The sequence below is a fragment of the Arvicanthis niloticus genome, chromosome X (assembly GCF_011762505.2).
Source record: "Arvicanthis niloticus isolate mArvNil1 chromosome X, mArvNil1.pat.X, whole genome shotgun sequence".
Taxonomy (NCBI): Eukaryota; Metazoa; Chordata; class Mammalia; order Rodentia; family Muridae; genus Arvicanthis; species Arvicanthis niloticus.
The window spans coordinates 47,946,138-47,972,585 of record NC_047679.1 but is presented as its reverse complement, the minus strand read 5'-3'; the positions used below and the strand labels follow the sequence as shown (position 1 = coordinate 47,972,585).

Genomic DNA, 26,448 nt, shown 5'->3' with positions numbered 1-26,448 from the left:
CTGAGTTTTGCTTCTGACCACTGGCTATTACCATCAGAAAGAAGACCTTTTTTAATTGAATGTCTAGGTTTGCATGATTCTATCCAAGTGTCACTGGAATTTGATCCATTTCAAATTAGAGAGTCCTTAGTTACGACCTTTCACCCTGACATAGCAGCCCTTTAACATTTAGAGACTTTGAAACTTGACTTCTGTTTAGAATTTCATATCATGCCCATCTGGGAGGGGGGGTGGATGGAAAATATATACGCTGAGCCTATAGGACTTCCTGTGGTGCTTATTAATCCTTTATGGATCATTTGAAATGTTTCTAGTTTATTTAAGCTTTGCTGCTTGTATCAGATTGTTCTATGAAAAAAAGAGAAAGTGATCATGCTTTGAATTTTTAAAAATGATCTCACTTTCAAGCAAAAGCACTTTTATGCTCCATTAAAGTTGAATTTGCCAAACTCTTACATCGCATTAACACAAGCTTTACTGGATAGGTAAACGTGTTGTTCAAAGGCTGACTTGAACTTTACCAAACTGCATATTAAGATTTTTTCTTTATGCTTTTTATTTAAGTTATTTTAAAATGGACTTGTTAAAATAGATGTTTCCAAATATGTTACTCCAATGATAAAATAATTTTTGTCTGATTTACAGTATTGATGTAAATTGTTAGATAATTGTTTGAATATGAAACTGAAGAAAAATACTTTAAGCAATTAATGTTTTTATAGTTTACATAGCATCAGTATCAATAAATTTGATTTTGTTTCTTGAATTTGTACAAGTGGTTTAGAACAGTTAAACATTTTTAATTCAGGTTTATCATATATTTTTGAAAGCTTGGGTGTTTTTTTGTTTTTTGTTTTTGTTTAGTATTTGAGTGGATTATTAGGCAATAAAAGACTATTTCCTTGTTTTCAAGTTAGTGGATCTTTTAAATAAGTACAGGAGACCTTTCTATTTTGTATTAACTATAGTGGGGTTTTAAAATTGTATTTATTTCATGAAGAGTTTTAACTTAGAAATAGTCTGACTATATCTCCTTTTGATCTGGAGTTTGTCAGAGTTCTAATCTGGTTTGTTCCATGATCCTTGCCTAACTTGCATAAGGACTTCATCTTCCTTTTGTTTTTCTTTCATCTTGAGCTTTAATGTGGCCTTCAGGAAGACTATGCTAGTTTTCTACTTAAAATGTTTTTTTAAATATACAAACTTTACAATGTATCAGATTTGATTTTTATAAAAAAAACACATTTGTGATCTTTTTTAAAAAAGAAGTGATTTACTGTAATATTTTTAGTGAACTTGAAAGTTGTTTTAATGGAAACAAAATATAATTTATTATCAAGCTAAATCTTTTTCAGCTCTTAGAGTCCACTTTTTTGGAGTTGAATTGTTGGGCTTTTTATTAACAAGGAAGGTACATTTTCAAGAAATTACTTCTTTAAGGCAAACAAAATTATAAGCACCGAGAGAAAGGGGAACCTTTTATCTGCTTTGTGAAGGGAGAAATCTAAGCAGGTACATGAAAGACATAGCAAGTTATTTTAACGTTAGCTTTTCATTTCTAGTGATCGATGGTACCTTGTTAGTAAGAAACTGTATTAACTTTGACTTCTAATGTAAAAATCTTCACTGAATTCATTTTCACTAATTCACTTTCTTCTTATCTCCCAGTGTTTCCATGACCTTTCAGAAATGTGGAGTTTCGTATTTTGTACTATACAAAAGCTACCCCTTAGGTTGCATTGAATAACACAAAGTTGAATTATGGCATAATGGTAGTTCTCTGTGGCATTTCCAGTTGAAGCATACTTTTTGTTTGCTAAGTTCATAAGTGAAGCATTTTTAATGTTGTTCATATTAGGGAAAAGGTTAAATAAATAATGCTGAGCTCCTCTTAATGGCCAAATGGGAGGCCTTGTCCTGGTTGTTCAGTGGAAAGTTGTGGTGTATTTTCATTCCTCTGTCATCTTAGAAGAGGTGCTAGATTGTTCTGGAGCTTTCTGACAGAACTTAATACCAAACGTACTTCCATAAATTCCTCAGGTAGTGAGACGATTCTTGTGTCATTTTATAGTGACATTTAAAAAAAAAGTATTTCAGGATTTGAAACTTGGGATATGGTATTACTTCCCAAAGCCATAAACTTTGAGAAGCCCTGCGAAGAGACAAGAAAGCAATGATTTGAGTTGTTTGTTTCTAGTAGGGAGCCTAGTAACTCACAGGAAACTGAATGATGGGGATTAAAAAAAAAAAAAAACTTTTATCATCTTTCTAAAAACATAATACTACTTAAGCTTTAACTTTCATTATGCAACAGGCCATATATGCTGGATAAGTATTTAATATTTAATTGATGTAATCATCACTGAGTTTTATTATGAAGGGTCATAAAGAAGGTCATCACATTGTTTTTTTTTATTTTCTGAGTAACAAGCATCACATTATAATTCCCAGGTTACCTATCAGTAGTCAGTCTGATTAAAATGTGCACGCACATGCATGCACACCTTAGAGAAGAAAACCCATGTATCCTACAGTGTATTTTATCAGGAAAGAAGATGAGTTTGTGTATGTGGGAATTGTACTTGTTTGCACAAGTACTTGAAGACACATCTTCCATGTCGTGTTCATTATTATTCCATAAAACAGTCAGGACTCTATTCATGGGAATATACCCAGAGTCTGACAGAGTGAAGAGTTTGCCCCAAAGCACAGGACCACTTATATGGTAAGGTTAGGGAATACCAGAATCTGCCCTTTCCAGTGTGCTGACTTCTTTTTTTACTTGCCTCTTGTAAGGAGAGTTGGACATAAAGAAAGGAATTGATGGCTCTTACCTCTCATACATAGCCTGAAGGAAGCTGAAGATTGGCCATCTGAATTACTCTGAATATCACAGAGCTTAATTTTATCAAGGAAAAAAAAAAAACGTTTATTTTTTTTCCAGCCTTTGCAGTGTCTCAGAGGCTTGCCTGGGCCGTAGAAGCTCAAAGCTCAGTGAGCCTGTCAGGCTCTAAGAATTAGGCTGGTGACTTCCTTTCTGTTTTCTTCTCTATATTCAACCCCCTCCCCACTCCCCTCTTTTATGCTATTGTGTTTAAACCCCTTCCTCTTGAAGTCATGTTCAACTCAAAATGAATCCTCCAGATGGAACAGTTCAAGTTTTGCTTTAATATAGATCTTCCTAGTGTGTCTGAACCTATATGACTTGAAGACAAAGAGGTTCAAACACCTCAAGAGTGTGCCTAGGAAGAAGGGTGATTAGGTAGAGACTTCTCTGTTTCCTGGAAGTTAGTGACCTACTCCAGTCCCATTTTCTGCTTTCCCAGAGGTACACTCAGTGACAGTGCTAAAAGAAGAAAGTCAAATTCTTTAGTTTTATATAAAACTAAAGAGAATCCTGTTTAAGAAGCATTTCTTAAGCTTCAGAGTCAACTCAGAAGTGGGCAGTAAGACAGCAACTGAACTGTCATGTCTGAAACATTCCACACTTAGGTGAAGCATGCCAGCCTTGCTCTAGATGAGTAAAATGTGAAATAGGTTCAGAGGCTACTCACAACATTCTGAGCAAGGTCAAAACATCTGGGGGAGGTAAAGCAAATTAGTTTTCTTTGAATTTGTTTCAGTTACTTATGAAAGCATCCTAAAACTGATTCCAACTTAGAAATTGAAAGAGAATGTAAATTTTAAAATCCTATTTAGTCATTGGTTTTGAGAATAGTAACATATTGAACACAATGTCAGGATGTATCAGCTGAGCTTATTATTTATATTTATGCGCTTATATAGAACACGTTTGCCCGTCATTCTAGCCTTCTTCCACAACCTGGTTTCTGTGTTTCACAGCTTGATAGAGTGTACCATGTAGTTTCCTTTGACAGAGTTTCAGTACTCTAAAGAGCTCTTACTAAGCCTTTCTTATAGCTTATTCATCACAACCTTTGAAAAACCTCATAAAACAGATTGCTGGATATCATACCCGGAGAGCCCGATCTAGGGTAAGGCTGTATGATGGGCATCTATAACAAATTTATTTTATGAAGTATTTAGGTGGTATTTATGGATTGTATATTAAGGTACACTGCTATACATGTTCATCCCACTGTAGTATCATAAAGAGTAGTTTTAATAACCTAAAAATGTTCGTTTCACCTATTTGAAAGCATCTTGAAAATGTTGTTAAATGAAAAGTGCAATAAATGAAAATCTGACGTAATAATAGTTGGGTAATGAGATTATTTTCTGCTTGGCAAGGTAGTGTATATCTGTAATTTCAGCACTTGGGAGACTGAGGCAGGAGGTTTACAAAGGATGCCAGCTTGAGCTGTGTAGTGAGTTTTAAGGGCCTAGGGTGCTATGGCAAAATAACAATACGTTGTAAAACTAGAGGGTTTTTTTCCTCCATAAGCAAACCTTAACAACCATCACCATCTAGTCTGTTGTAGTACTTGTCTATTTGAAAGAAGTGTGTGGATTCCCTAAACTGAGACCACTCCTATGTCACATTATATTGTACTGTCTTGCTATATTTTCAGGCTGAGTTAAGAGGTGTGATTGAAAAACAAAGCTTAATTTACATTCAACCCATATTAAGCCTAATATTACTCTTTAGAGTAATGAATCTCTAACTGTCAAAGGAAATATTTTAGTCTTGAGTTAGCCAGTTAATATCCTTAAACTCAATTCAGCAGCAAGTTTATTTTAGGCACTTTGATACAGAGATCTTTACAGGCTCTGTAATGATCTTAATCAAATTACCTTTTGCTAGCACAGGGATCCATCCCTCTATAAATTAATTCATGGCTCTACAACTGAAGGTTCTTGTGAAATTGGCTGGAGGGGCACCCCAATAGAAATGGTGATCAATAGTATCGAGTTGTAAAAGAGCTATCCATCATAAGAACAAGAATATATTTATAAAATTGAAAGGGAAAGAAAAAAGGCATGACTTATAAATTGCTGTAAACTTGAAAACCCAGTGAAATTTATCATAAAAAACAAAAATTATTAAGAATGCTAGTTTTAAAATTAATTACATATCAGTAGCTTTTGATCTATACAAACCAATTAGAAAGTATAAGAGAAGAAATTTAATGTATACATATGACTAAGGATATAAAATATCAGAGAATATATTTAAATTCTAAATGTAAAGAAAACTTTAAAATATAGAAGGGCTTAGAAGATTTTAGAAAAATTTAAAAATTCATTCTTGGTTAGTTGAAACTGCATAACTTTTTATAAGTTTACCTATTAAATATCATAAGTTTACCTGTTAAAAATTCCTCAGGTTTATTTTTTAAACATCACAGTTTTTGTACACTTTTTTTTCAGAATTTAAACAATGAAAAGACTTATGAAAACTACCATGCGAGTATAGAGTGATTATTTTTCCCCATGAGTATTTAATGATTTGAATAGAATCGCTATAGAAGAATATAGAAATAAATCCAAAATTGAAACTAATATTTTGTAAGCGGATGGCTCATACCAGTAGATAAGAATCGTCTGTAAAATGTATAGCTGAATGTTCTTCCTTCCTCCTTCAGGGCAGAGAAGGATGTGATAAAGGTGTACTAACCTTGAGAGGTCTTTTTCAGAACAGATGACTGTGTAGAATAGTTTCAGGATCACAACAAATTTCTCCTAGATTTCCAGCTCATCACATGCATCTCCTCACAATATCTCTTATAGTGGTATAACCATCATGAGTATGTGAATGAATGAATGTGTGGACATTGGCTCAGTGCTCATAATTTACCTTACAGCTCATTCTTGGTGTTATACATTGTATGTGAGCAAATATACAGTAGCATGTATCAATTGTAGTATCATGGAGTAGTTTGATGACTCTAAAAATCCTCTCTGCTCTACTTGAGAACACTTTGAAACAATAAAAAATTCAGACTCCAAAAAAGAGGAAAACATTAGTAAATTTGACTATATATTTAAAAGAATTTATATTGACGGAAAGATGGCTCAGTGGTTAAAAACACTGGCTGTTTAGAGAACTTAGGTTCTAGAGATCCTAGCATACACATGACACCTCCCACCTGTAACTCTAATTCCAGGGGTTCTGATGCCCTCCACTGGCATTCACAGCACTAGACACAGAGATACATGCAGCAGAATACCCATATACATACAATCATCAGTAATAGAATTTCTGTGTTGCATTTAATACCATTAAGTTAAAAAAAATGATGAGCAACAAACAATACAGGAACAAACAGAGCCTGATTTCCTTCATATATAAAGTACTCCTTTTCTCTTCATGAAACTGTGAGGTTAAATAAACCATTTCCAATCTGAAAAATAAAGTACCCTTTCAAATCAGGGAGAAAAAGGAGAACCACCACCTAGTAGGGAAAAATGGGCCAGAGACAGGAAAAAGCAACTTTTGGGCAAATCTGTATGCACTTAGAGAGTACTACCTTTATATGTTAAAAAGCAGGCTTTATACCAGTGAATATAACACTCTTGTAGTGATCTCTTTTTTACTTTTATTTTTTGAGATAGGGTCCCATGCATCCCCAGTTTATGTAGTCCTGGATATTGAACTCTTGGCTTCTTGGATAGTAGGCGAGTACTCTATCCATTGAGCTGTTTCCAGTCCCCATTTGTGTTTTTAAAAGAACAAGGATTGTTAATGTATGCTAATATGTGTGTGTATAGTTTTTTAACTTAACACAATATATCCAAATTATTTCAGTCTATAATGCATATTTTAAAATATCAGGAAGCTGTAGTTTTACCCTTGCATCACATCTGAGTTTGGAACAGCCACATTAAAAGTGCTCAAGAGCTGCATGCAGCTCTGATACCTGATATATTGAGCATCATGTTAGAAAGTGTAATGAAAAGAACACTGGGCTGGAAGTTCAGTCTATACACTATGCATCAGTACAAGGAATTGACTTTTAGGAGGTTTATTTTCCTTAGGTGTAAAGAATTAAGCTAGAGCTCCAAAGTCTCTTCCCCTTTAAAATTTAGGGCTAAAATACATGATTTCATGTTACCTGTCAAAAGTGTTAATTGTGGTCACTTCTCATAGATACTGTATTTTAAAACCCTCCTTTAAAATACTTTTATTCTTAGAGAAGTACATTTCATATTTTAGAGACATACTTAGAGGATATATTTAGAGTATATCTTTGTTGCTTTCTTCAAATTGCTACTAAGCTACACACTTGGTATAAACCATTTAGAGTCAGTCTATTGGTAGAATTAAGTCTGACTTGAGGCATTGCTAATTCAGACACTGTCTGGAGAACTTGAGAGAGTTAGAATAGCCACATAAGCAGTATGTAGAGGGGGAAAAAAGTAAATATTGAATGAGAATGAAATTGAGAGAGACTATTCCTAAGTATAATTTTGTTAATAAAGTGCATTGTTCAGAAAATCATCTTAAACAGCAGAGAGAAAATGAGAGTAATGCAGAACAGTGATTCTCAACCCTGACTGCATATTAGCATCGCTCGGTTTTTAGAACAAAACTCTATACACAATCTGAATGGCAGTAGTGATTCTCAAAGTAAGGTCTCCAAATCAACAGCAGCAGCAACATGACCTGTTAAAGATGCTGATTCTCGCCTCACCCCACCTCTCAATCAGAAGCCCTGGAGATGGTGCCCAGCCACCTGTGTTAATGCTCCTTTGGGGATTTCAGTGTGAAGCCAGAGTTTCAAATTGAAGAGCAAGAATTTGGGGATAGTATATCAGGCAGGTTTCCTGTTAACTGCAAGCTACCATCTTATAGGGGTCATGGGGACTGAACTGAAGAAGAAATGTAATCTGCCTGCTAGGTATTTCTAATTTCTGATTTAGGGATTTGAGTATTTTATTAAGGTTATAGGAGGCTAGCTGTTATCATGCCTTTTAGTCCTGAACAAAGCAATGTCAAGAAGAGAAAAATAGAAACACTGGAGAAGGGACTATTAAAGGCTGGGGAAAAGGCAGGTATACTAGGTAATTATTACAAGTGTGGGGATTCTGGACAGATTATAACTGTTTTATTTGTACCTATGGGTTTCTTAAAGGACTTCAGTGTTATAGGGATTTTATACCTAGTTTATCATTTATCAATTTTATTTGATCAAAATTATAAAAGGCTTGCTTGCCCCTTTTGTCATTTGATATTAAAGGCAACATTTTCTCTTAACATTTAGACTTTTGATATAGGGTGCATTTTATAGAGATACCACGAATTTGTAACTAATCAAGAAAATAAAATACATATTTTCAAAATATGGAAAGATGGTCCCTGTCTGAAAATGGTATAATGTGTGCCATTGTTTTGATTTCTACTCCTCAAAAAGAAAAAAAAATTACAGTACCTCTAATTTCCAAGGCATATTCTGAAGAATGTTACATTGTGATTTCTCCAAGCTAAATCTTAGGTGTGTGGAGATTTTTCAGCCCTGACAAAATAAGAATAGACCCATTATAGTATCCTATTCATTTGATTTTTCAAAAGTTAGGGGAAATGTGCAGATCTTTTCAGAGCCTCTCATTTGGTTCCTCCTCATTAGGAGGCAGCAGATGAAGGAAAGCGAGCTGGGCTGTGTTCAGATTGCGTCTGCAGCTGCTTATCTCCAGAGATCTCGGCAGTGGGACTTCTGCAAGCCCTTGCTGTGTATATTTCTTTTTCTTGTCCCTGAATACTACATTTTGCAGGAGAAAGTCAATGTTTGTAATTTACAAAAAAAAAAAAAAAAAAAAAAAAAAAAAATGGGGGCATTATAGTGGAATGCATGCCTCTTAGGGAAAAAAAACTGCTTCTTTACTACAAAAATTAAACCTGCCTCTCACATCTGACTTTCAAACATTCTGATCTAACTTTTACAGTCACATTTATTAGTGAAAAGATAATAATGCTATGTGGAAAACTGCTTATCTACTGAAAAATGCTATTTTGATTTTTGCATTAATTCCTGAGTAGTCAGTTTATATTTTAGATTGTTTTGTGAATTGGGATTTCTGTGAGTATAAAGTGGTTTTCAAACCATTGGTGATATTGCTGAACATCTTCCATAAATAGCAAACACATACATTTCAACAGCATTTTTTTTTTTTTTGGACAATACCACACTTGATAATTTCTTTACAAGAAAATGTATGTTCTTTATTATTAACATCATTTTACCATCTTATGTTCTGGCATTTAAATTATGAAACTTCATCTCGGCATGTAGACTTACCTTGTGTTGTCAAGAGGACAGAAGTGGCTTTTCTGCAAAGCTAAATAGTTTTTATTTTATTGTCTGCTACGAAACAGCTGCTGAAACCAGAAAAATGCCATCTCATCATTGGGCCTGGGGTGTCCAAAAGAGGCAGGAAAACAAATGACTGTAGCTCCCTGTCTGCCCTGGCACTCTCCTCCTTTTTCTCGTTTTCATTGCCGCGAAGAGCAGGAGAACAATATTCTGCAATTAAGGATTCCATTAAGTTGAAGAAAAGAGCAAATGGGGGATGTTTGTTCTCCAAGCTGAAAAAATTTGTCTGGGGTGGGGGGGGGACAGTGGTAGTGGTATAGAGAGAGGTGGGTGGAGAGACGAAGTCAGGGCTGTTTGTTGAATATACTGTTAAGGACTGTTACCATCCTAATTAATCAAGTTAGAAATTACAGCTGTAGTCGGTTTCCCCCCAATTCTTGTTATCAATTTTCTTCTCTTTTGAGACAAAGCAAATATAAATTTTGTGTTCATTTGTCATTCGTTCTTTGACTTCAGCATCTCTGAAAATAACAATGTAGCACAAAAGCCCAGTATTTACCTAGTTGTAATGTGGGTTGCCATGGTGTTTTGCAAATTATTGCAATTATGTTCACCATGCGAGTCGCCCTTGGTAACTGGCGAAAAAACTGATAATCCTGTTTTGAACAAAAGGTCAAATTGCTGAATAGAAAGTCTTGATTAACTAAAAGATGTACAAAGTGGAATTATTTCCTACCATTCAGAAATAGTTCTTGATCGGGTTTGGGGGAGGGGGTGAGTAAGTACATCTGATTACTGAAGTACAAAGCATTGAAAGGATGTTGTCTTGAGCCTTTCATGTAGTCTTAATGGTGGCTTTTTTGTCAAATTTACCCATTTGCCGCATTGAAAGAGGCAGCTGCATTTAAGCTGGAGAGACGGTGCTTTTTCAAGAGTTCAGTGCATGGAAAGTTCTCAGCAGTATCTGCAGTTTACTAGTAGCCCCTGGTCTATTAAAACTGATGTGCCGCATTTGAGCCCATTGCTCTCAGTACTTGTGAACCCCTCTGGCTGATGATCTAATAAAGTGCTCTTACTGGACAATCTCTGATCAGCTACTTTAAAAAGGAGGCTGGGGGAGGGGGTGGGTTAGCAGAAGCCTCACAGGCAGTCAGTCCTGGTACTGGCCAAAAGAGAGGAAGAAAGTGGCTAAACTGAAATGGCCGTCAGCATGATGGTCTGTACTGAGGTATTTGCCATGGGCTTTTGAGTTTCTGTGCCTCAGAACTCTTCAGCTGAAATCACATTCTTCTCTTCGGAAGAAATCTTTATTTCAGTTAAGATTGGAAGAGGGAATGGGAATGCCTTTTTTGAAATACTGGAATCCACCTTGATATGTGTTTTTTGAATGTGGGTATCCGAAGTTTCCCATGTTACAGCCAAAGTTCAAATGGATTTCATCTGTTTTGAATGTCATAGAGCGTCTGTGGAACGTGAATTTGGAGGGAGGAATTCTTTTTCTGTAGTGACCACCTGAAAACTCAGTTCTCAAAACTTTTGAAAGTGTGTGAAAGTAGCATGAAAGCAAAGCAAACTTGAACAAGTTTGTGGGTTTACATTCTGCATCACCTAGCAACCCCGTGGCTCAGCCAGATCTCTTGTCTCCCCTTAGTTCTATTTACAGACTATTCAAACAGCCCTTCGAGACCATGAAAGATATTCAGTTTCATTAGTACCATTCTCAAGGAGAAAATAATTAAAGTTAAATGAACAAACATTGCCTGGTGATAGCGTGAATTCCATTTTGATCTTTATGAGGCAACTGCATAGACAATTCAGTTTTAACATTTCTTATTTGGTATCCAAAGACACGTTGCATTAAGCCATGCTAACCAATACATATTCACAAACCAAAAAAAAAAAAAAAAAAAACACAAACAAAGACACACACACACACACACACAAAAAAAACCAATCAAAGTAACTTTTAACTGTACTTGAACAAAGAAAAATTTGATGGTGAAGGACTATGCCTGATGTTCTGATTTAATTTTTCATTTGCCTAGAGACATCTGGGTGGATCTGTATTCACCTTTGATCCAGGTGGGGAAGAGGGTGTGGAGAACAAGTTATCTCTTTTAAACTGATTTATTACCTACCTTTAGAGATCAATTATAAGGAACTATATTCAGATCATATTACATAAGACACTATGCATTTTGATGAGTGGGTTAATTTATTGAATCGTTCTAATGTTTTCAAAACATGTCCTGTCATTTTCTGTTTAAGAACTGCTTCTGTGATTAAAATTAAATTGACTCATTTTTGAAACTTTAGTTTTAGTAGGAAAAACATTCCCCTCACCACCACCACCCGCCATGAGCATATTCTCTGCAAATTCATCTTGGCAACAACCAAACATGTAATGCTTAGAATATTTTTCAGGTATGTCAGTAAAAGGCCTTGCCAAAAAACTTTTCCATCATCAATAGCAGTTTTTAGATCTTTAAATTAATATGTTTTTATTTGTTTGTTTGTTTGTTTTTAAAAATACAAAAGAAACATTGTAAAGATAAGTGAAGCTGGAGTTTTTGCAGTAGTTCTTTCCAGACATTTCCCTCTCTGGATATGGTGGTAAAACTAAGCATTGAGCTTGCTTTTGAAGTTTGTTATTTTGAGCACAAACCTATGGTAGTGGGTTTTTTTTTTAAGAGTGACGACTTGAAATGATGTTAGAAATCATAAACAATATCTTAGCATTTCATCACTAAAATGTTAATATAAGCACCAGAGTAGTTATTTTGCTATGTCATTACATTTGAGTCTTTTCTTCTTTTTTCATGTTGAAATGGCTATATATGTGCCTTAACTTGATATGACCATTTATAACCATGTTAGGGAGCCAGACAGTCATCACAGTTGGAATATTACATCCCCAAGTCACTTGAAACTTTACATTAGGGGATAAAGTCTTTTATGAAAAGACTTTTGTGATAGAATAGAGGTGAACAGAATGTGGCAAAGCAAATGCTTTCAGTTTTTCATGTAAAGTGAAAGCAGTGTAGCTCTGAGATCTTGTATTCTTATTATTTGTATTTTGTTACATCTCTAACATCCATCCACAGTACATGGCTGGGTTGCATGTGTTCTTTGTGCTTTGTTGACAGTTGACAGACAAAGCAAAATTATTCCTGAAACAAGGTACTATATGCTTAGTTGTGACCTATTATAACCTAAGAATGCAGCTTGCTTTTGAGTTGAATAAATAGGGAGAGTATTTTATGGAATAAGCTTGACTATACTGAGTGATTTGTTTATTTGTTTGTTTGTTTGTTTGTTTTAGCTACCCATATAGAGAGATACGTGTCCTTCACTGAACTTTTTCCACCTAAAGTGTAATTTTCCATATAAAATCATTTTAAGCACATTTTCCCCACTAGCTAGCATGGCAACAATTTTAACTGTTCTTGTATTGTCCTATAGTGGTAAAATACAATTGCTGGCAATTGTTGGCTTTCTGTGTTCACACTATAGCAGGAGAAGATGAGACTTACATAGATGTACCTCAGGTACATCTTCTGATGTTTAAACTCTGATTGCAAATTAAAATAGCAAGACCATAGTATTGAATTGGATGTGAGGCAAAGTAGACCAGGTTGCTAATTTATCATGTAATATACAATGGGTGAGGTTGGAATTTGTCCACTTGTGCTATCCTATGTGTTTAAATGAGGACCACAGTTTGCATGTAACCTATCATAACAGTTTGGGAGTGCTTCATTATCCTTTCAGCAAACTGATGACAGAGTCTGTCCTTATACAAATGGTAAGATCAATAAGTTTCAAATAGCTTGGATGAAATGACAGATGACTGTTTATTTAAAGAGATCTCTAACTTAAAAATCTATTTTAATGATGTTTAAAATTCTTACATTGATTGACATGACACTTTCCACTTTTGATTGTTTGATAATTTTGTTTAAAATATTTTGTATTAAATTTGGTAAGTAGTTTATATATTTATTTTACTTGATTTGCCCTTTCATCTCCTAGTCTGGCACCTCTCTGAGAGTTAATAATCACTCTTTGACATGTCAGCATGCTGCAGTGTAGAATATTTAACTTTAAAGCAAATTTGTGTTCCTGTTAAAACTTCCCCTGGAGAGCTTAGGGAAATTTTCTCCCACTTTTGAGTGTATGTATGGGTCATAAAGCAAATATATATATATATATATAATCTTTCTTTCTGGAAATCTCAAATCACAACATGTCATTCTTCAAAAGCAGCTGTGGGTCCATACTGTGCACTGTCTGTCTATAAGAAGACCTCCCTTTTTAATGCATTGGGTATAATTCTGTGACAATGTTGCCTGCAAGGGAACTCCAGAAATTTATAAATGCCTTTGGATAAAAAGAGAATCTGATGCTCTTTGAATCTGAATAGTTCAGGAAGAAGGGTGGTTGGTGAGTGTTTCAAAACTAATAATGATGCAATAGATTGTGGAATAGCATGCAGGCTGGCAGACCTTGCCCTGCGACTGTGTCCTCATAACAGCTCCTTGGAAGCTTTTAGGATTTAGACTAAATTGCACATCATGGCAGAACCATCTCTTGAAAATCTCTGTGAGCTGGGCAGTGGTGGCAAGGGCCTTTTATCCCAGCACTTGGGAGGCAGAGGCAGGCGGATTTCTGAGTTCGAGGCCAGCCTGGTCTACAGAGTGAGTTCCAGGACAGCCAGGACTATACAGAGAAACCCTGTCAAAAAAAAAAAAAAAAAAAAAAAAAAAAAAACAAGAAAAGAAAATCTCTGTGAATTCTAAAGTAAAGCAAAGCCTCTGTCTTCTTATCAATTATTCTGTCTATTGAGAAAAATAAGAAATTCTCTCTTATGTTGACCACATTCTTGTTAATACTTACCACTTAATTAATTTGAAAGCAGTTCCACTTTCAATATTATCATTTCTCCATTATTATAGTTGTCCACTTGTTTTTTTCCTTCTTCTTATTTGTCTGTCTGTGTCTCTATATATCTATGTAGTAGTCTGGGACTCATGATGTAATCCAAGTTAGTCCTGAACTCAGAGAGATCTACCTGCCACTGTCTCTTTAATGATGAAATTCAAAGTATATATCACCACACCTGGCCTTAGTTCTCGACTTCTTAATGTCACTCCCTGGACAATGACCAGGCTCTGTTTCATAATTAAAATATAGTACACTTTTAAAAATGCATTGTCAGCTCTAACTAAAAGTGATGTTCCTCCTCAATGCATTGACTGAATATTTTGTGAGGTTGATATTGTTTGTTTGTTTGTTTTTGATCCTCTGGACAACAGTAGTAAGTATTACTTTTGTTTTATAGGTGAGGAAACTGAGGTTGAGAGATAGATTTGATAGGTTTGGTAGTGTACATAAGATTACCCACTAATATGTGGAGTATAGTGTTTCATGGAGTAAATCTATGTACTAGTGACTAGCAAGAAGACCACTAAACTCAAACCAGATTATTCTTTGGGGACTGACCAGTTTAAAAGGTAAAATAAAATGTTTCAGGGACAGTGTGAACCAGTATATGATTATTGTCTAATGAAATAAAGGGGTTGAGAAACCCCTTTATTTTTTTCTCAGCCCCCAGTGGGTTGAGAAAATTTAGAAGAATGGACATTCTATTCAAGCAATGGGTATTTTAGGAAGGGATTATGTGACATGCAATGTCAGGGGGAAGATAGCCAAGATGTAGTGAGGGTAGTGACAAAAGCAATCCAGTGGAGCAAAGATGTTTTGTTGAGAATTGAGAAAGCAGGGGCCATGGTGTGGTTGTAAACATTTGGAAGTCAGACTGTTGAGTTTGTTACTTGTTTGTTGAGAGAGAATGCAGGATGGAGAGCCTTGGGGAACTATATTTGACCAATTTTTGTAGTGGTTGTGAGAGAGAATGGGCTCAGGGTAGCCAGGGAAGAGGCTACACCAGTCGAACACCTTAAAATCTGCATTTTTGTTGAGTTTCATGGTAACAGGGCTGTAGATGCAAAGTCAGTGTGACAAAATGGGTGACTAGCTGGTGATAGAAGAACTCATTATGTATAAACTCAGGGAATTTAAGATCCAGGCCTCATGGCATTTCATAAATATGCTCCTCTGTCTTTGACTTTTTTTAAAAAAAGTTTTTGAATACCGCTATGTACCACATCTGGGTGAGCTCTGCATCTTTGAGTCTCAAAAATACAAATGTACACAACTGAGTAGTAGTTTGTGTTTTAGGTCCAACTATCAAGGATGCCTCAGTCAGTACAGGTGGGAAATGATCTCTTTTTAGCATGTACAGACAGAAGTCATTTTAGCTGAGACCTCAGAAGTATAATTTGGCAATCAAAACTGATCAGTATTTGGAACAATTTGGTACATAATGATTTTAAAGAATAATGATGCTGAGATAAAACAGCAGGTGATAGAGCTTTGCATGTTTGTTTTGTTATTGGACAGGCTGGCTTGACCTACTTTGACCCTTTCGTTTATGAGCATGATTAAGCCAGGCAACTGAAAATGTCATGTCCTCATTCCTATTTGTTGTAAGAATTTGAATGTATGATTACACAATGGCAAGATGACATATTTGGATGTCAGACTTCTCATACTGGTTTTAAAAAATTTCCTTTAAAAGTCCTTAGATTGGACTTCCAAGGAAATTATTCAAAACAAATTTCTTCTATTGACTTGGCAACAGATTCTTGAGCTGTACATGTTATCCCATGAGGAAAATGAAAATGTTTAGTTTTGTCATTGTAAATGATAATTTAAAGCAAGATCACAGACACTAGTAGTTTGATTTGCTTTGTTTCTGTTGCCCTTTCCCAATAAAATTCACTATAATGATTTTGTACTGGATACTTTGCCCCATTTGGGAATTTTTTCAAAGCCTTTTAATGTTTGTTTATTTATTTATTTATTTATTTAGGTTTTTCCAGACAGGGTTTCTCTGTGTAGCCCTGGCTCTCCTGGAACTCTGTAGACCAGGCTGGCCTCGAACTCAGAAATCTGCCTGCCTCTGCCTCCCAAGTGCTGGGATTAAAGGCGTGTGCCACCACTGCTCAGCAATATTTATTTATTTATTTTTAACAATATAAGTGTTTCTTGAAAGTTACACTTAGCATTGTTGCTTAACATTTGTTTATGGAATAAAATGTTGGCTGAAATGTACTAGGTAAAATTGAATTGAAACAAAGCATATATTGAAAACAGAGCCTGCTTCCCCCATAAAAGAGTTTTGTTTTAAATGTAGCATGCATGTCCAAAAGCTTAATTATCAAAATAAATCATGAAGCATAAAGAGTTACCAGCTTCTAATATTTTCTTCACCATCAGTTCTCTTCACAGTTATCAGCATGTTTAATTTTCATGCATAATAGCACTAGTTTTTGTTGTCATTTGTAAAGGGAAATTAACAGATAGTAAGTGCAAACAAACCCAAACAAGCACTGAATAGAAAGGTGACAAAGGAAGAAAGACCTCTTTAATGTTGATTATAACTGCTAGGAAATTTAGACAAATTATATTATCTGTTTTCTATATGATTTGAAAGGACTTTAGTTAGTAACTGTCAGAGATTGAGTTAGGTCTTTGCTTTTTTAAAACAGGTGAAACGGCAACTTAGCATCTTGTTGGTTGGCAGCTCACTTGGTGAATCCTGAAGCAGTATTACAGTGATGAAATCAAGTATTTAAAACATCTGAAAAGGACTTAAGCTTTTAGAACATCATATTTTGTAGATTGAAAAACAAATTCCTGGATCCGGTATCATGCCTATAATTTCTGCACTCAGGGGGGCAGAGTTAGGAAGACTCTGAGTTACAGGCCAGCCAGAACCTGTCTTAAAGTACATAATAATAACAACAACATTATTATTATTTATTGACTAGGTTGTGTTCTGGTACTTCATGATCTCTCGCCTCAAAATACGATACTGAGCTAGGTGTGATGACACTTTGCTTATATCCTGATTACTTTAGAGACAAAGTCAGGAAGATTATGAGTTTAAAGTCAGCCTAAGCTACAGAGCACAAACCTTCAGCCCCCATCTTAAAAGTAAATACTATGGTAGTTATTGTTAAAATTTAGCGAATTACAGCTTTCTAAGACTATAAGTTAGTAAGAGCTTCATATCTCAAGTATATCCCTTCTCAATGCTGTGTTGCTGGTACTCTCTGCAGACTATGCTTTCCTGTTTAGATTATAGTTTGTTGAAATGCTGTGCCTGGTGCCCCTTGCCAGTTTCCCATTATGTTTAACAAAACTCTAGGTGCATGTCAGGAATTTTATAAGAACTTGTTTGATATTCTGTACCTGATAAGTTCAAATTACAATTTAAGAAAGTTTAATTTACCAAATGAAGGTATGAGTAAAACTTCCTCTGAATATATTGACTAGATGACTTTTTTTTATTGTTTAAAGGTAAGTTGTACAAATGCACTTAGCTTTGTTTGAAAGCCATAAATAGAGCTAGAAGAACCAGTCCTTGTTGGTTTTCTTTGAGTTTGTATGTACATACTTTCATGAAAGAATGGTGAATGAAGAATGGGGTCAGAGCAGTGAGTGAGGGCATCCCTTAGCTTTGGAATAACACCACATGCAAATGCAAGGATGCCGGTGGAGGTTAAAGTATCTTAACTTAAGCAACACTCATGTGTATACAGCTTTTATCAGAGGGGTAAGCCAAGCTTCTGAATGTAGAAATAAGGAATGGGTGTATACACGTTACTTGTCCCTTTCTTAATGAAACCATACTCTGACTCTAGCCTCAATTTGGTATGTGTTGTTCTTTCTGCCCAAGTTGTTTTTCCCCTCCTCTCCCCTCCCCTCCCCTCCCCTTCCCTCCTTTTCCACTGACTAAACTGGTGATTCTTCAAGTCAGAAATTATCATCTCTTAGAATGCCTGAAGCCTTATAGATAGCCAGTACCTCCCTTCTTAGAGCCTAATAGAAATGGACACAGAGAGATGAGAGAACATAAGTTGCTTACCTGTATACTGCAACACCTCGCCTTGCTTGGCTTGGCTTTACTGTGCCTCTGTAGCAATGCATATAGCATCAAAGCCCACGAGCCTTAGGATCTCAGTATAAATGGGAATCTACTCAACTCTTTGTGATAGCTTGTCTTTCTGTTTAACAGATACATTTTATAGTAAACATAATGCTAATTCAAAATGATAGACATACTGTATTTTATCCTGAGAAAATTCAAATAACAGGAAGGAAGAATTAACTGAAGAAGAATAGGTGACGTTATATTTACAGGCTAGAGAAATAGGCAATGGCTGCTTCAAACCTAAAAAATAGTGCTTATTCAAAGTTGTCCTTGAAAACACAGGAACCGGATTTATGCTTCCAGAGAACACATATAGAACAAACTGGTTTAATTTTAAGTATAATATTTGCTAGTATTAAGCATTTATTTTAAGACAAGTACTTGCAAGTACTTTAATTATCACATCACTACAGCAGTCCTATAAGTCATAAAACCAGTACTATTGACATATCTATTCTATAAAGAAGAAAACTAAGCATAGTTATGTAACTAGGTAGTGATCACTCAGCTAGTATGAAGGTGACTCATTACTATACACATGGTGTGATGGTCTTAACTAAAACCCTTTGATTTTATAGGTTGTGTAAAATCTAGTTTTTTATTGCAAGATTTTGATGTGGAGGGCACATATATTCTTTAAGAGAAGGGAGAACCTTATGGGAATTCCTCTGAGTTTTTTAAAAGGAGATATATATATATATATATATATATATATATATATATATATATATATATATATTACTTTATGTGTGGGAATATTTTGTCTGCATGTATGTAAGTACAGTATGTGTAGTGCACACAGAAGCCAGAATAGGATGTTGGATTCCCTGTAGTTTACAGGTGGTTATAAACTGCCATGTGGATGCTGGAATTGAACCAAGGTTTCTGGAAGAATGACCAGTGTGCCTAACCATGGAACCATCTCTAACCCCATGTTTTTTCTAACTTTTAAGTTTAGAGCGTACATCTACTTAGTGTATCCAAAGAGGTAGGTAATTAAATTATTTGTAATCTCTTAGGAAGTTTGGTAAGGTTGATAACAGAAGGGCTTATTTTTTTTGTTGGTCAGTGGTGATTTTTCTTTCTTGTGTCTACAGGGTTGGATGATATGTGAGGAGCCAACTTGTTGCAGTCGTCTTCGACGTCTTCCCCTTCATTTCTCCCGAAATGGACCTCTGTGTCCAGCCTGCATGAAAGCTGTTCTTAGACCAGAGGTAACTATCACCTAATGTTGCAGTACTACTCAGAAAACAGCAGAGGATTGTTTGTTCAGCTTTTAGCTCTGGGAAGCAGAGGCTATCTATTTGTTCTCTGAAGACATCCCTTTATCACACTCATTTTTTTCTTCACTATTTAGACTTCAAGAAAGTACATGCTTTATTTTTTTTAACATATCTTAATATCATATCAAGGGGAAACTTTAATTCTTATGATTTACTTATATCTCGTAAGGGTTACAACTTCATAATTGCAAACTTTGTAGAAACTGCTAGTAATCAAATCCCATTTTGTAAGCAGTAGAAAATCTTCCAAAACTGTACTTCAGAGAGTTCATCTTGAGGTGGGTTTCTGCCCTCTTTGGCATTAAATTATTTATCAGTATCTGCATAGGCCATTGGTTCTTGAGCAAACCTTAGGATAGTTGCCTGAGGGATAATGCATACTGCCATTAAGGACTACCAACTATGGACCATGGAGTCTGGAAAGTCCTCTCTGGTAATTGAGATGCCTTCCTCCCCCACCCCCTTGGATTACCTTCAATCCAGTTGGCACTTTCCAAACTGGTGAACAGAATGTTTGCAGATCTTTTGAACAAAATGGGTCTTATAATTAGTTGCTGTCTAAGTATTACTAAGCTAGACAAACTTAAACTAGTTCTATAAGTCTTCTTGGACTTTGCATTGTGATCTTATAGTCTACTTCACAGAATATGCCTTATTTTCAAACTTTGTATAGGTATTTGCAGGGATTTTGTTGAAAAGGTAAAAGTTGGTGCCCTAATACTTACTTATTTTTTAATGCAAAAGCAACATTCTAGTTATCCCAGTTTTTTGATGTAAAATCTTTTCTCTGAAAAAGATGATACACAGTCTAATTTTAGGGAAGTGTCTTGTATTGTCTTTTTCCTCTGTTCTTTTGCATATCTATATGTAATTTTGACTGCAGTCATAATGAAGGTATGCTTTGTAGCGTTCTTTTGTGTGGCTACTTCATGCATTTAACCACACTTCTCACATTTAGGCTATGTTTTCAATAGGACTATACTGAAAGTTTTATAGTGAGTGTTTCCAACTTAAATAATTTTTTCTTTATCTCAGTTGTTTCATTAGGATAGAGTATATTATCAATGTGCATGAAAGTAAATACAGTAGTGAGTCTTATTGCCACATAGCTTTCTTGATGGCTACCCTAGTTTTTACTGTATACCGATACCTTATGAGTATCCTTGTTTGGTTCTTATGTTGTGTTTGTTTTCTTTTCCCTGAGACAGGGTTTCTCTTGTAGCCCTGGCTGTCCTGGGGTTTATTCTGTAGACCAGGCTGTCCTTGAACCCACAGAGATCCACCTGCCTCTGCCTCTCAAATGCTGGGATTAAAGGTGTGCACCATCATCACCCAGCTAAATGTACTGTTTATAGCACGGCCTTTCACACATTTGGATATTGCCAGTAACTTATTTCCAAATAACTGGATATATAGTAAATGTACCTTGACTTTCTGAAGCTTCAATGTTTAGCATAATAACATATAGGGTTTTTAAATGTAGAACATGTAAGTATTAGCTGTCCTGATGAATTATTTTTGCATCAGTCTCTAGACTTCAGTCAGCAGGTAAATAAACAGAACAAAGACACATGCTGTAGAGCTCCTCATTAATCTAGTTATAGGGCAGTTGTTATCAACTTTCCTAATGTTGTGACCCTTTAATACAGTCCTTCATGTTGTTGTAACCCCCAACCATAAAATTACTTTTTTTGCTACTTCATATAGGTAATTTTACTACTGTTGTGAATCATAATGTAAATATATGATATATGACTTCTGGGGTTGTGACCCATAGGTTGAGAACTAGTACTCTATGGAGACTCATACTTTATGAACTGATTTTGCCTTGGAGACTTAAAATATTTAACTCATCAACTCAAGTTGGAAATTGGGTTGTTTCTTAGAAAGTCAGCTAGTTTTATGTATCAATTCATAGTAAGAGAAGGAAAAAAAAGGAACATAGTTACAGGATCATTAAGCTTATGATAAATATTGGTGGTATTAATGGTAGTAATTTAGTATACTAGGTTATCTTATGATTTATCATCTTTCTTAGATGAGCCAACACAAGCATTTCAAAGTAACTTGCCTTTTTGCCTTATATTCTACCCTTCTCCATACTATGACATTTTAAGCAGATGTTTACCATAGGCTAAGCTACTCATCCCCGGGAGATAGATTTGATAGATTGGCCGCTCAGACACGACCTTCTGGAATTACTGTTTCAGAGCATACTGGCTAGTGAAACTGTCCTTAGCCTTTCTGAACAAGCTTGAAAAGTAAGACTTTCAGCCTTGAAAGTGGGACTCAGCTCGTTTTTTCTGTAGTCCATTTGAATTGCTAGTAATGAATTGGGAAAGTAATACTATGATGTTTCTGAGTTTTTCTACTAGGAATCAAAACATTTAATCTTTCTGAAGACACCCAAGAAGCAGTTTTACAATCAACATCATCACTGCAGTTTCTACAGGTTTTCCAAAACATCTCTTCTAAAAGATTATGCTCTTCTCACACTGGGTGTGGTGGTACACGCCTTTAATCCCTGCAGAGGCAGGTGGATCTTTTATTTTGAGGCCATTTAGGCCTCCAGAGCAAGTACCAGGAAAGCCAGCCTGGACTGTATAGAGAAATAAATAGTGTCTTGAAACCCTCGCCCTCAAAAAAAGAAAAGAAAAGATTATACTCATTTAGTACTTAAGCTGGCAGTTACTGAGTCTCGGCTATATCTCGTTTAATAATTATGCCAGGTGTGGTGGGGCAGGTCATGCTTATAATCCCAGCAGTTAGGTGTTTGAGGCCAGCCCAGTCTATAAAATGAAATGTGATTCCTTTCTCAAAAAAGTTGTATTAAACACCTATCCTATAAAATTTTACTCAGTGTTGGGGACGTTTTATAGATGTTCCACATTTTCTTATTTATAAATAGATGAATGTATAAAAAATGTGAGTTTTTATTTAGCCATACAAAAGAATGAAGTATTGCAATTTATATGAAAATATGTTGAACCAGAGATTATCACGTTGAATGAAACAATACAGATTCAGAAAAAAAAATATTTCATATCTTCCCCTTATATAGACTGTAGGTTTAAGAATAATACAGAGAGGATATGGGGCATCAGTATAAATATAATTAAACTACATTGCAGGTATTTATGAAAATGTCACAATAAAATTTCTTGTTTTATACACATAATATTAAAAAGTTAGAAAGTAGTTTAACATTGATTGTATAAAATTGTTATATGTAGGCAAAAAAGGTCATTTATAAATTGAACAAATCATAATCTATTTCTAGTACAAAACTAGTAGAGACTTCAGATAGGTTCTAGTTTGTGGTAAAACACTAGATGTTTAAGGTGCCAGTCTTATCTTCACCTAATCACTCTCTTAGTCCTGCGTTACAGTTGATTTGAATACTTTCTAGAATTGACTTGGAATATGCAACCTGGCTCTCCTTAAAACTCATATTGCCTGAGTTACGAGCAAAAACGGGGACAGTTGTGTATCTAGGGCTTTGGACATGCCTTTTCTCTCTTAGATACATTAAAATATACTTTCTATATTCTTAAATTTTTTGGACTCATGGGAATTTAATAGTATACAAGTTCCTGATGATTAAAAATATTGTGAATCTTCTCTGCTTTAAATGGCTTTAAATTCATAAGTGAGTTTTATATGTATTATAGTACTAAATAATGAGGTCTTCCTCATTTGTCCTGGTGACAAAGCATGGACTTATCTAAATTAAATGATAAATATTTAATAAGGACATGGTGTTTGGTTTTCTTAACATGGCCATGTGCACAGATAGTAACTGAACCTTAGGAGATTCTGTATTAAGTTATTAATCAAAACCAAGTTTAAGTTTAAAAGAACAATTTAGTCTTTTATTGTAAAGTAGATACAGTGGTTTATTCCTTTAATAGATAGAAAGATAACTATGAGTTCAAGGCCAGCTTATGTTGTAAAATACTTCCCCCTAGAAACAAACAAATTCATGTTGTGTTGTCGTTGTTGTTGTTGTGGAATTAAGATTTCAAAGCAAATTAAATTTTTTCTCATTGACATTTCTAATTTTGATGTGCAGCTGAAAAAATGTCTGCATGTGGGTCATGGTAGTAATAATTTAAGAAATTATACAATTCCTAGGGTAGAGATACTGTAATAGAGTTCTTTATTCAGTTGTTTTGCAACTGATTTTCTTAAAAGATACTTCCAGGGGAAACAATAACATGCCCTTTTGTTCTACGTTGGGACAGTCCTCGGCTTTCTCACATTATCCTCTATTGTAAAATTGCTGAGGTCCTTTCTGTCACCATCAGTATCATGCACAACTTCTGTTCTTCAAGGGAGAGGGAAGATTATGAACAAAGTCACCATATATTATGATTTCAGTATGGCTATGCCTAAACAAAATGTTGGTTTGATGAGTAAGAAATGGATTGAGAATGTTGACAAGGTACTTGGGCAGTGTTTTATATTCCTACATAAGAAAAAGTATGACAATAATTGTGGTCTCTTAAGGCAATATGCATGAAATGGACGTGGGAAGGGGACCTTAGAGCTGTAATGGGAAATCTGGAACATTGTTGATGTTCCAGTTATAGAAAGAGGCTTTACTGTGGAAGGCATTTTATAGTTTTGTAGTTTTGATGTGCTTAAATACTGAGATCTCTGAATTTTATATATAGCTTCTCTACTACCAAGCACATGCTCAACTTTTATTTTTCAATATATTTTTTCAGGCTTTTTTTTTCCTACTGAGAGAAAGTTGAAATAACATTTTAAGGCAAACAATATATTGCCATTTAGTACATTCATAACGTGTTACTGGCATGTCTGTCCAATTCCAACTGTTTACCACCCCAAAAGCAAAGGTTGTACCCATTAGTGTCTATTCTATATCCTCTTTTCCTCCTAACTATAGTAAAGGCTCGTCTGCTTTCAGTCTCAACAATTTACCTATGCTGAGGATTTCATATAAATGAAATCATGTGTCGCCTTTTGTGTATGACTTCTTTCATTTAACATACTGTCCATCCTTATATCATGTATGAATTTTCATTCTTTTTGATGGCCAGTAATATTTAATTAAACCCAGATGGATAATTCATCCATTTGTTTGATGATGAACATTTCTGTTTACTCTTGAAGTTTTATTTTTATTAAGTAGAAAGGTCTTACATATGCCCTGTGTTTATGACCCCGGGATCTCTTATTAGTCTTATTTCCAAGGGTGCTATTGCATGAATCTGAACTGATTTCTCTCTGTTTCTGTCTTTAGTAACTACTTATTCAACACCTGTCTTATGCTCATTCTTAAAGTTGGTCTGTGAAGCATTCAAAACTATAAACAGCTCTCCAAGTACCCTCTCTGGAACCAGTACAGGGCAGAATAAACCTGCTGTTGCCACCTTTTCTGGATAAGTTTATTTGGCTGTATTAACATTCTTATATATACTATTGCTAGGTTGTTTTCTAAGACCTACATGTTTTATATAGGCTTCAATGTATGATTCTTGACAGGTAGTATAGTAACAAAGTACCACAAACCAGATGACTTAAAGGGTGAAACTTGCATGGACCTATATGGATCATTAGTTAAATGCTAACACAGCATATACAAGTTCATGGGTTAGCAATTTCTAGTAATACAAAACAACGACAGAAATCGCAGATATGTATTGCCTCATCATGCTAGATTAGAGAAGTCATTACAGCCATCCTGCTAAACTTGATAGGGCACAATCCCTTCTTGCCTCTTCTACCATTTCATGGTCTTTGATGTCCCTTGGCTCTGTACATATTCTAATCTGTGCATTTTTGTCACATGGCCATCTTCTTCCTGTGTGTCTCTTCTCATAAGGACACCAGTCATACTGTATTAGAGGCCACATTAATTCACTCCAGTTTCTTTTCTTTTCTTTTTTTTTTTTTTTTGGTTTTTCGAGACAGGGTTTCTCTGTGTAGTCCTGGCTGTCCTGGAACTCACTCTGTAGACCAGGCTGGCCTCGAACTCAGAAATCCGCCTGCCTCTGCCTCCCAAGTGCTGGGATTAAAGGCATGCACCACCACTGCCCAGCTTCCAGTTTCTTCTTAACTTGATTTTTTTTTCTACCAAGATCATATTTTAACATAAAGCTTGTTTATAGGTAATGGAGCTTAGAACTCCAGCATATATTTTGTGGGATATATTTTTACCTATAACACTTAAAAATTGTATTGACCTAAAGGTAATGAAAACCAAAACTAACAGTGGCTTAATAAAGAACAAACATTTAATTCTCGATCTAAGACAGTACGTATTTTTAAATGTAACAGGAATTCAGTTATGGGCTAGTCATGATTCTCCTGTGATCCTTCTTTTTCTTCATCTGTCAACAACAACAGCACCAACCTATTTTCATGGTTACAACACAGTTCAGCAAGGCTATACAGACTTGTTCAAGCATCACAGGGTAGAAACTTGAAAAAAAGAGACTTGACAAGTCAAAAACCATGTGCTCTCTGTGAGACTGGAGAGGTTCTCAGTGGTTAAGAGCTTACTGCTCTTCCACAGGACCCTAGTTTAGTTTTTAGCACCCATATCAGATAGCTCACTGCTGCCTGGAACTCTAGTCCCAGGAGTCCTGACACACATTTCTGGTCTCTGTGGTCACCTGTGACATACATATATTATATACATAAATAAAAGTAAATAAATCTTTTAAAAATGTGCTTCCTAGCCAAGTTAGTTCTTTAGGCAGCCTTGTGGAAGTCCTGACTAGCATACCTATTTATATTTCATGAGCCAAAAATTAGCCACAGGGAGTAATAGCTTCTTATCACTAAAGAGGAAAAACAACCAGCATGCTGTGGAACCAATAAGCTTTACCTTCCAATAAGCTTTACAGAGTCTCTCAGCGTG

At 35.3% G+C, this 26,448-nt stretch overlaps 1 protein-coding gene across 2 annotated transcripts in view; it reads left to right on the top strand.

Moving 5' to 3' along the window:
- Nucleotides 1-26,448, top strand: part of Pola1 (DNA polymerase alpha 1, catalytic subunit) — a 299,315-nt gene that overhangs the window by 178,240 nt on the left and 94,627 nt on the right. For both annotated transcript variants that reach the window (XM_076918524.1, XM_034486071.2), the window contains one exon: nt 19,371-19,487. In XM_076918524.1, the coding sequence (XP_076774639.1) occupies nt 19,371-19,487 (117 nt within the window). The remainder of the gene's footprint in view (nt 1-19,370; nt 19,488-26,448) is intronic.